The sequence below is a fragment of the Alexandromys fortis genome, unplaced genomic scaffold (genome assembly GCF_014885135.2).
Source record: "Alexandromys fortis isolate MF-2015 unplaced genomic scaffold, M_Fortis_MF-2015_v1.1 scaffold_48, whole genome shotgun sequence".
Classification (NCBI taxonomy): Eukaryota; Metazoa; Chordata; class Mammalia; order Rodentia; family Cricetidae; genus Alexandromys; species Alexandromys fortis.
This window is the reverse complement of record NW_026067947.1, coordinates 11,883,702-11,895,510: the sequence shown is the minus strand read 5'-3', so window position 1 is coordinate 11,895,510 and position 11,809 is coordinate 11,883,702. Positions and strand designations below refer to the sequence as shown.

The window sequence follows — 11,809 nt, the reverse complement described above, 5'->3', positions numbered from 1 at the left end:
GTCCAGCTTGTCTACACAGTAAGTTCCAGCTTAGTCAGGACATACATATGTAGTGTCTTTAAAATAAGCAGTAGAAAGGAGTGTGGGAGACAGGACTGGGCAATGTTCAGCATGTGGTAGAAACCTGGGCCCTGCCTAAGCCTGAGACTCCATTCCTTTGAGAAGAGCTAGAGACTAGCGAGATCACCTGGGCTTCCTGGCTTCCAGTTTAGCTCCAAGTTCAATAAAGATGTTGTCTCAAAGGCAGAGGGTGATAGGGCAGAACACCAGATGTCCTCTTCTGGCCTTGGCACACACCCGCCTACTCCCCCTTACGCAGGCAGACAGAGACAGAGACAAAGAGAGGGAGACAGAGAGTCAGAGTGAACAGATTGCTGTATTCTGTTTCGGTAGATTCTGATAAAGTGTTGCAATTCTAGTTAAGTTACCAGGTGATGCTCTTGCTGTTGGTCTGTGGTCCCGGCTTTGAGAAAAAGTTTTGTGTGTGTGTGTGTGTGTGTGTGTGTGTGTGTGTGTGTGTGTGTGTGTGTGTTTCTCTAGACAGGGTTTCTCTGTAGCTTTGGTGCCTGCCCTGGAACTAGCTCTTGTAGACCAGGCTGGCCTTGAACTCACAGAGATTTGCCTGCCTCTGCCACCACCGCCAGCCCAGAGAAGGATTGTTGTACACATCCCATAGCTTATATTTCCATAACTCTATGCTGTACTTTCCTTTAGAATGTTTATTTTCCTTTTTGGGTCCATTTACTTGTTATAAAGGTTAAAACTCATGGTTTCTGGTAAGATTTCTTGGGTTTAGATATATACTTGATTTGGGCAGGTCACTTAATTGTTTTGTCATCCCAATACTGCAGAATCATTATGAGGATTAAATAAGGTTTTTTTTTGTCTTTGTTGTTTTAATATTTATTTAATATACTACTAGTGCTTAGCAAAGGCTGAATAAAGATGAATATCATTTTTCAACCTTGAAGAGAGGGGTACATTGTCCGGGAAGGCCATTTGTAGAGTTTTGTTGTGTTTTGCATACTTTTAACATTAGCTGGAAAGTCCCAGATTTAACCTGGAAGTATTCTCAGTCTATTCCTTAACAGTCAAAGCCAGCGCTTGAAGCAGGGCAGGTCACGTGACACAGTCGGTCACATGACTGACGGAACAACATGGCTGCGCCCGCGCCAGGGCCACCTCTCGGATGCTACACCGGGCTAGCTCGCGTCTTCTGGCTGCTGGTGCTGGCGTTCGGGACAGCACGGAGCGAAGAGGCCGGGGCCGGGGATGGCGCGGCGTCCCTCGCGGGCTCGTGCGGCTGCGGAGCGGCCCAGCGGCCAGGGGCCCACGGCAGCTCCGCGGCCGCGCAGCGCTACTCCCGGGAGGCGAACGCCCCGGGCCTGGCCTCGGGCCCGCGACCGCTCGCGCTCACCAAGGTGCGCCTTCCATTCTTCGGGGCGTGTGGGTGCCGCCGGGTTCCGGAATGAGGCCGGATGAGCCAGGGTAGGGGTGATCAGGAAGGTCTGGTAAGGGTCTAATTACACCCCAAGTCACACAGCTGAAGATCCCTTTTGACAGGAGTCTCCCTTCTTCCTGCTCCTCCCCAACGGGAGGTGGGCAGGGTTTTGAGGCTTGAAGAGTGTTGTCCATTCATTTTGCCCTCTTCCCCCTTCCTCCATCCTGCTCTCCTGGTGCAGAGCTAACAGTTTAAAGTTGGATGAATTCTTAGTTTTTGTTTTAGTACCTGTGGAGACTGAGTCTCCAGCACTGTCTTAAACGCACCTGCAATCTACTTTTCCAAGAAACCCCTGTAAGCATCTACTTTTACTCTATCCACCGTCCCACGAATCCTGCTCGGTGCATTATCTTCTGGTTCATACGTGAGGCAACTGAAGCTTCAAGAGCCAAATCTCAGTGAGGGACAAGATCCCGATGGTATACCACCTAGGAGTGATGTCTGTGTGTGGTGTGGCTACATGGGTTTTATGTATCCAACATAGCTGGTGACATACAGATTTATTTTGCCTGAGGCTATCATGTTGAGTTCAAGGAATGGAAGGAAGGAAATGGAAAAAGAGTCCCCCCAAAGCGTTGTTTATTTCATTTTAATGCACAAAACAAAATTCTAACTGTACAAAATGAATCAAGGTAGCTTAAAGCAAAGAAAGAGAGATTTGTGGCTTTTCTATACTTGGGAAGTTCAAGAATGGGCATGCTGATTCAGGGCATCAGTTTGTATCTCCAGGCCCATCTCTTGGCTGTCCCTTAGGTCATTTTATTTTAGTTTGACTCTGTTTCTCGACAACTTCATGTCTCCCAAACCAGTTGGAAGAGAAAAAGTTCCTTCTTGGTAGATCCAGGAAAAGTGCCCAGGTGAATTTTGAGCCATAGTCCTGTTCCTAGTTGAATCTTTGTGGTCAGAAGAATGGCAAGATCTGCCAGGTTGTAATACATACATTATATTACTAAATTGTCATATGCTATTTAAACTCTGAGAAATTGGCTCTGGAGGTGAGCCTGGCTCCCCCACATTAACTCAAGCATGTTTGTCTTAAAAGTGTTCTTTAAGATCCCTTATCCCAGGATGGATGAAACATTGTATCCATGAACACTGCTGTGTGAGATAATTCCCAAACGGGTAGACTCAGCTACTATTTATCCCATGATACAACAAAGCCTGTGGTCGGTGTGGCTAATGGAAAGCCTCCCCCAGGAGAAAACTTTCTGCCTTGGATTCTCTCTCTCTCTCTCTCTCTCTCTCTCTCTCTCTCTCTCTCTCTCTCTCTCTCTCTCTCTCTCTCTCTCTCTCTCTTNTCTCTCTCTCTCTCTCTCTCTCTCTCTCTCTCTCTCTCTCTCTCTCTCTCTCTCTCTCTCTCTCTCTCTCTCTCTCTCTGGTGGATCAGAGGCTCTAGGTAGTTTTTTGGGGGCCTGGGACTTTCCCCGTCAGTCTCTGCTGGATAGGCTTTCTGATCTGATGCTTTAAAATCTTGCTCTTTACCTAATAAACTTCACCAGTGTAGACCCAAAGCCTGGCTGTCGTGTTCATTGGTTCATAACGCATAATGCATGCAGAACACAGGCCTTTGCCATAGGACGTGTAGTTGGGTCATCCATCTTTGCATGGGTCGCATATGTTAGTGTGGTTTTGAAAAGGAAGTTTTCAAAGGAGACTTCAGATGCTTCTTGCATGTAGAGGAATAGATGCTGGATGAGGCAAAACTAGCAGTTGCTCACTGCACTTCATAGTGGTGTGCGGCCTAAACAGTTCTGTGATAATGAAATGATTTTTAACTACCTTATACTCCAGTCTTTAAAAAATATGTTTATTAAGCTTGTGTGTGCAATTATGTAATTACTTCCTTGAAGGTCAAGGGACAACTTTAAGGACTCAGTTCTCTATCTACCTTTACATGGGTCCAGGGATTATATTTAGCTTGCCATGCTCGTGCAATAATTAGCCTCACCCTATGAACTGTCTCAGTAGGTCTGTCTTAAGTGGCTGTGGCAGAAACTACGGTGCACCAGGGTTTTTTTTTTTTTTTAACTCACCTCTAGACACAGGGAAGAATGGATTATTGGACTCTTTTAATTTGGCCTCTGGTCCAGAAGAGTGAAATGCCTGGATGTGCGGGATTTCACTAGAATGGACATTTTACATTTGTAGGATAAAAAGTCTGATTAGTATAAGTTAGAAATTGTGATCTACTTAGAGTAGTCTAGAGCTATTTTTATCTCTATCCTTCAGGACGGAAACTTGGCCTATTCAATACTGTCTACCTCTGTTGGTTAATCAAAATGGGAAAAGAAATTAGGCCAGGAGTTCACAGTACAAGCTGTGACGATGGTGGCATTGTTAGCATTCATCTGGGGGAGAAGAGTTTGAGAACTAATTAGGAATTGTAGAAGTTTGTTGGGCACAGTTTCCATTGGGTTGTGTGTTTGAGCTGGGGGACATGAAGCTATTCTCCTAGCAAGACCTTGTCTTCTGTGAACTTGGTTTTACCTTCTTCCCCCACTTCCTGTAACTCCTTTATGAAACCTTTTCTTGATGGGTGTGGGGCTGATTGTATAACCCAGACTTCCCTTGAATTCATATTCTTGCCCATTCAAGGACTGCGATGATAGCATCAAATACGGCCCCCTAAGAAACCTTCAGGAGCTCTTAAGACTCGTTTTGAGACTATTTTGACATTATTTTAAATTATGTGCATGTGTGGAATATGCATGTGAGTGCATGGCCCGTGGAAGAGCTCTGTGACACTATTCCTAGAGAGACGTAAGCAAACATCTCTTCACCCTAGATGGAGAGCTGGTGACAGGCCAGAGAAAGGATGCCACCAAATTCCACCTCGGCGTTACTCACAGGAGCGTGCGTAGGGGTTACTTAGAGGAGCAGAAATGACCCAAGGACAGCTGCATCAACAAAGTTCACCTCAGCATGGGTGACAGCTCACACAAGCTGGAAACTGGAGCACACTGCACAGCCTTTATGCAGTTCATCAGCTCGGAGAGCGTTGCCTGGTGTCTGCTTCTTCCAGACAGATCAGCTCGTCTGAGAGCTTCTTTTAGCCGTTCTTACTGCTTAAGTGTGCTAGGGAGAGAGGGACCTTGTGAATCTGGTTAGTTCAAGGACTTCCATCAGCTTTTTTTTTTCTTCCTTGGCTTAATGAGTTTCCCTGCAGGAAGGAATGTTTTATCTCCTCCTAAAAGACCTTGTTTCACCTTTTTGTAAGCATCCTGTATTGTAAGACGCCTCCTTCCAAGGTGGAAGGTTTTAATCTAGGAGGAAATTGCTACACAACAGGAAGCCAGAAGAGGGTGTCAGATCTCCTGAAGCTGGAGTTACAGTCTGTAAGCCACCTGGTGTGGGTGCTGGGAACTGAACTCTGATCCTCTGAAAGGACAGTATGTGCTCTTAACTGCAGAGCCATCTCTCTGGCTTCTATAAGGCTACTCTTGAGACTTTTGTTTGAAATCTTAAGTTTTTCTACTTACTGTTTTTAAAAATCCCACTTTTCTCATAAGGACTGTAGAACCTGTGTCCCAGATGCTATGGTATTAAGAATAATGGGCAAATCTAGTTTGGCCCCGAGCCAAGACTGTTACACATTTCACTATGATCCATGCATGTAGTTCATGACTGAGACGGTCTTACAAATGAAATGGACTTTTGATCATTTTGCCTATAAATAATTCAAATAGTAGCCGACTCCTCATATTTGTGGTCTTACATGTTCAGTCAGTGAAGATCATTTGCCCTTTGCCTGTGGATCTTGTGCCATGTGGTGTGCTGGAGGTTTAGAAAGAGAAAATTTGTTCATAAGGAGCCTAAGATACTGTAAGGAGAAACATAACAGAAGAGGCTGTGAGCGGAGCTCAGTTGGCAAAGCGGTTACTCTGTAAGCACCGAGTTACAGTTTGATCTCCATTGCTCACGTACAAGCTGGGTGTGGTGCCCTGTAAGCATGGAGCCACAGTTTGACCCCTATTGCCCACATAGAGAGATGGGTGTGGTGCCCTGTGATTTTGATTCCAGCACTGGGAGACAGAGACAGTAAGATACCTGAGTCTTGTTAATCAGCTGTTCTAGCCAAACTGGTGAGCTCCAGGCCTGAAGATGATACTCAAGGTGGTTCTTTAGTTTTCACAAACACATCTACATGTATGCGCCTATCTTTACACACACACACACACACACACATACACGTACACACATAGACACACACATGCCTACAAATGTACACACAATCATACAGGTAAATAAAGCATTTAAAGAGTTAAAAAAGAAAATATACAACTAAGATGACTTGTGTGTTTGTGATTCAGAGAGAGAGAGGAGAGAGAGATATCACAATAGATAGAAATGTCATCAGAGGAAGTAGAGTGAGGTGCCGTAACACAGCTAAGAGATATAATTTATAAAGAGACAAGGTGTCTTATAGAATTTATTCAGCGAGTACAAGTAAGAGGTGATAGGTGTTAGATTCTGTTGTTTTGGTATTGCACCCTAAAATGTGATGGAAGTCCTGCACAGTTTTAAACAAAAAAGTGGGTTTGATAGGCTGATACTTCAGTTTGTTGATTAATTAATTAATTTCTTTATGCATTGATTTTGAGACAAGGTCTTACTGCGTAGCTCTGGCCTTCCAGAAACTTGCTATGTAGACCCAGCTGGTCTTGAACTCACAGAGATCTATATACCTCTGTCTCTACAGTGCTGGGATAAAAGGTGTGGGCCACCATGAATTATTAAAAAATGTTTCATATATATGGTTCTAAAATTTAAAAAGAATTGGGTCTAGAGTGAGAAACATGTCTATTCACTTATACTGTTCCCCTCCAGACAACCAAAGGCAAGCAAATCTTAAAATCCATGACCCCAAAGTCACCTGTACTTAACTTTCTCTTTCTCACACATGGGGCAATGTCACCTCCTCTGTATGCACCCCGCCTTCCTCCCCTAGTTCTGTATTGGTGAGACTGCCCCATGCCACCATATTAAAAGCTTCCTCTTTACCTTCTTATGTCTGCTTTGCTTTTTGTTTCTGCATGGCCTACTGTAAGCTTCAACAATACACTACTGGTGATTTAGTTTTTTTCTGTTTTTCTCTGTGACAAAGTTGTGGTGCTGCGTTTTCAGAAAGCTCAACTGGGATCTAAATCCTTGATAAGTGATTGACTGGGTGGCATAAATGGGTGGCAGGAATGGAGAGATGTGAATGGGTAATGGGAGATGAGACCAGAGCCAGGGAGGTCCTGGTGAGGGTACTGCAGTTGCCTGGGACAGGGGAAGAGTGAGATACTAGGAAGAGATACTAGGAGGACCAACCAGGCCAGGTGACCTATGGATGTTGGGATTTGGAGATAGAGGAATTCAGGGTTTATTTCTTAGTACTGGATTGATACACCAGACAAATATCACATTTGATACAAATCAGCTGAACACAGTACCAGTGGGGTTGGGAGAAGGCTCAGAGGTTAAGAGCACTTGATACGCTGGCGGAGGACACAGGTTCCCATGCAGCCATGTTGCTGCTAACAGTCCTGTTACAGAGGATCTGACACCCTCTTCTGGCCCTGGCACTTCATGTATGTGGTGTGGTACCCAGACATACATGCAGGCAAAGCACTCATACATATAAATTAAAAAAATAGCACTATTGAGACTGGAAAATTTATGCACATGACTGAAGGAAGTAACCCCTGGCTGAGCGAATCTGAAGGCATGGGATATAAGGAGAGTAATCCTTGGATTCTAACTCTTCTATGCTTACTGTGAAGTGCTTACCCTCCAACTAATAACATCTTTGAGTTTATTTTCTCTTTCTTTGATTTGAACTCTTGTTTCTAGGTCAGAGACTTGACAGTTCACAAAATCTGAGAGGCTTGTAAATTGACTTTTTGTTCTTATGATTTTAAAGCTATGCCTTGTGTCTATAGAGAGTGTTCTGACAGATGGTATAGTTGAGAATCTATATATATCAAGTCAGGGTTTCTCTGTGTATCCCTGGCTGTCCTGAAACTCACTCTGTAGATTAGACTGGCCTTGAACTCAAAGGTTCTCTTGTTTTTGCCTCCTGAGTGCCAGGATTTATGGCTTATTCCACAACTGCCCAGCTGAGGGCCTAGTTTTAATGAATATATGGTTCATACATCATATAATCCACTCTCTTGGAGTGTATAACTCAGTGATTTTATTTTTTATTGAAGTCAAATTGTTAGTGCAATCTTATTCCAGAATATTTCAGTATCTCCAAAGACACACTGTATCCATTAAACAGTCATTTCCCATTCTTGCCTCCTCATAGCCACTGGCTACCATAGACCTACTCTCAGACTCTTTGGATTGTGTTGTTTTGAACATTTTATTATTTTTGAATTTTAATGTTGTGTGTGTATAGGTATTCATATTTGCAGTGTGTGAGCACATGCTCGTCTTGTCTGGAGGCTAGAGGTTGACGTTGGTTGTCACTCTTATTGCTCTCCCACTGTATTCATGGACTCTGAGCATCTTAGTCAAACCCAGAGCTATCTGATATGTCTAGTCTTATGAGCGAGCATTTCCTGGGTACTGTGAGACAATGGTTTTGTACCCTGTAAAGATTTGTCATTTGTATTGGTTTAATAAAACACTGATTGACCAGTAGGCAGGAAGTATAGACAGGGCAACCAGACTAGGAGAGTTCTGGGAAAAGGAAAGGCTCAATCTGCAGTCATCACCCAGATATAGAGGAATCAAGATGAGGATGCCTCACTGATAAAAGGTACCAAGCCAAGTGGCTAACATAGACAAGAATTATGAGTTAATTTAAGATGTAAGAGTTAATAAGAAGCCTGAACTAATAGACCAACCAGTTTATAATTAATACAGACCTCTTGTGTTTCTTTGGGACTGACAGCTACAGGGCTGGTCAGGACAGAAACCTAATCCAACACCTGGGAAGGATCCTCTCTCTCTACCTGCTGAGCCTGGAATACCAGGTGGGCTGTCTTGCTCTTAGTCACCTGTAATATCAGCTCCAGGGGATCCAGCACCCTCTTCTGGTCCCAACCAGTGCCCCCACACATGAGCATACACACGTAGGCACAGAGACACAGACACCTACACATACATTAAAAAGATGTAAATCTTAAAAAATAAAGAATTCCGATTTCCCTTATCTCCACAGTTCATGGTTAGCCACAGTTTCCCCAGAACTGTCTTCTTGCATGTCCAAATCTGTTTGTTATGAGTTCAACTAGAAAGATCACTTTTCAAAAAAAGTTTTCCTTCTTTCTATAACTTGTGATCCATTGTCATTGACATATGGAGTGATTTTACAAATTGTGTATGTGAGTGTGTGTGTTTGTGTGTGTGATTTGTTGCATGTGCACACTCATAAATACATGCACATGTGGCAGCCAGAGGTTAACATTAGGTATCTTTCTCAGTTGCTTCTTCACTTTATTTTTTGAGGCAGAGTCTTTCACTGAACCTGGAGATCACTGATTCAGCCAGACTTGATGACTCCTGAGCCCCTGGGATCCTCCTGTCTCTGACCCTGCATTTCCCCCACCACTGGGGTTACAGATCTGAGCCACCATGTCCAGCTTTTATGTGGCTGTTTGGTTCCAAACTCAGGTCCCTGTCGTTGTGCAGAAAGCACTTCACCCTTGAGCCATGGTCCAGGCCCTTGATTTTACTAGTTTTGCAGAGGTTTCTGTAGTGGGGGTTTTAAGAACTGTGTGCTGAGAACTTTACAGATACACTTTGCTTTTGATGCATGATGCCCTGTGTGTCCCCTTTCACTGCAGATGGTCCCCATTCCTGCTGGAGTGTTTACAATGGGCACTGATGATCCTCAGATCAGGCAGGATGGAGAAGCCCCCGCCAGGAGAGTCACCGTCGATGCCTTTTACATGGATGCCTATGAAGTCAGTAATGCTGACTTTGAGAAGTTCGTGAACTCAACTGGTTATTTGACAGAGGTAATGGCCTTGGTGATGGGAGGGAGAACTTGCCATTATCCAGAACATCCCAGAAGGACTTAGTTACTACAAACACTGAACTCTGGACACTTTTACTTTGTGCCTAGCATTGTGATGAACACTTCCTATCTGTCTTTCATGTAATTTCTCACAGCATCTCCATGATGTAACAAGCTGAGAATCAGACCTGATTCATCCCAATCATACTGCCCAGTCAATGACTGTAATCAGGCATGGTATGGACCACAGAACCTTTGCTGCTAACCCGTATGCTGTATTGTGGTAGTGTTTTATTCCACTGCAGAGGGCTGCTACTCTCTAGGCTTTCGGAGAACATAGCCGGCGGGTGATTCTTCTCAGTGCACCACAGACTGGCCGTCCCCCAAGCGTTACACACTTCATAGGGGTGCTCAGGTGCCCAAGTGCAGCTTTTCATTGTTGTGGCTTTGTTCTAGTACTTGGTGACTCAGAGCTCTTTTCTGGGGTCAGTTTCAGCCCTTCTCCAGGGGTCACTGAATCATAGTGTAAAGCAGTGTTTCGATGAGATTCTCAAATGTACTTTTTCCTAAATCCTATCTTTTTAAAAAATCTCATCAAAAAAGTTACCCTTTTATTCAGTTTATGGAGTCCCTACTTTAAACTCTTTTTTTTCTATTTAAAAAAATCCCTTGGGTGAATGCCAAAAGCAAAACAACATTCCGATTCAGTTCTGCACTGTCTCATTTCTTTGGAATTTCCTAAAATATATGAAGTGGTCATAAATCTTGTTTGTAGATATTTGTAGTAAGCAAAAGCAAAAATTCTTTTTGTTCTTATTCTTAGCTTAATTCATAATCTGTTAGAAAAAGTCTGTGTGGGGGGTGGTGATAGTGGTGGGTTGTATGCACTTTTGTATGTACTTATGTATGTACCTATGTGAGGATGTGGGTACCTTCACCCAGGTGGGTATTATAGAATCCAGAAGTTAATCTCGGGATATCTTCCTCAATATTATATTACTCTATATTATTACTCTATCTTCTCTATATTACTGTTTTTAAAAAAGTTTATGTGTATGTATGTATGTACTTGTGTGTGTGTGTGGGGGAGAGAGAGGGAGAGAGAGAGAGAGAGAGAGAGAGAGAGAGAGAATATGAATGTATGTGTATGTGACCAAAGAGAGGTCAGAAGAGGGCATTGGATCTGCTGGACTTAGAGTTACTAGTGGCGGTGAACTGCCTGATATTCTGCCTTATATTTTGAAAGGGTCTCCGACTGAACCTGTAGGTAGCACTTTTGGCTAGACTGGCTGGCTGGTGAGCCTGGGATAAACCTAGCTCTGCCTCCCCAGCCTCCAGCAGAGGAGAATGTGAGACATCTCAGAATGCATCTCCATATTTGCAATCTTTACATTCACTCAGGACATAGACAACGAGCCAGGATAATAATGCACAGAGGACTTTATCACCAAGAAAAGTCACAGCCAGGCATTGTCCGTCATGTTGTTGCTGCTGAAGTGCTGTTTGCATTCATCCCCGCCTTAAAATATGAGAATTGTAAAACCTGATTTGATGTTGTTTATTGTATAAGCACACATACCGTTGCAGCACTAATTTTAAGTGATTGTCTTGGTAATCCTATTGGTTTTGTCTTATGAATCTCTCTTTCCGTGGAGGTCTCAGCTTCATGCTACCAGGAGGGTGGAGGGCACAGCAGAATGAGACTCCTTGCCTTGAGCACATCGTTTCCTATTCGCATGGCATTTTTCAGACTTCCCTCCCATATCTCTAACTTCATTGTCCACATTCTCCACTCCTCACCATGTTCTCTCCCGATGACTCCGTTTCTGTTCTTGAGGATGATGCCTTCTTCCACCTTAGAGCCTTTAGTTCCCTCTGCTTGGAACCAGAGCCCCCTGCTTGTCTCTTTTTTTTTTTATTGAAAAAACAAATTTCTGCCTCCTCCTTGCCTCCCATTTCCCTCCCCGTCTCCCTTTTCTCCCCCTCCTCCCTCTCCTCTCCCCCTCCCCCCACTCCTCTCCCCCTCCCTCTCCAGTCTGAAGGGCAGTCAGGGTTCCCTGCCCTGTGGAAAGTCCAAAGTCCTCCCCCCTCTATCCTGGTCTAGGAAGATGCACATCCAAACTGGCTAGGCTCCCATCAAGCCAGAACATGAAGTAGGATCAAAACCCAGTGCCATTGTCCTTGGCTTCTCATCAGCCCTCATTGTCCGCCATGATCAGAGAGTCTGGTTTTATCCCATGCTTTTTCAGTCACAGTCCAGCTGGCCTTGGTGAGCTCCCAATAGATCAGCCCCACTGTCTCCGTGGGTGGGTGCACCCCTTGTGGTCCTGACTTCTTTGCTCATATTCTCCCTCCTT

At 44.2% G+C, this 11,809-nt stretch overlaps 1 protein-coding gene across 1 annotated transcript in view; it reads left to right on the top strand.

Annotated features, from left to right (window-relative positions):
- The first annotated feature begins 1,140 nt into the window (after positions 1–1,140).
- The window catches only part of Sumf1 (sulfatase modifying factor 1), a 94,797-nt gene continuing 84,128 nt past the window's right edge, over positions 1,141–11,809 (top strand). Inside the window, exons 1-2 of the mRNA XM_050149402.1 lie at positions 1,141–1,421; positions 9,280–9,453. Of these exons, the coding sequence (XP_050005359.1) occupies positions 1,158–1,421; positions 9,280–9,453 (438 nt within the window). The 5' untranslated portion in view covers positions 1,141–1,157. The remainder of the gene's footprint in view (positions 1,422–9,279; positions 9,454–11,809) is intronic.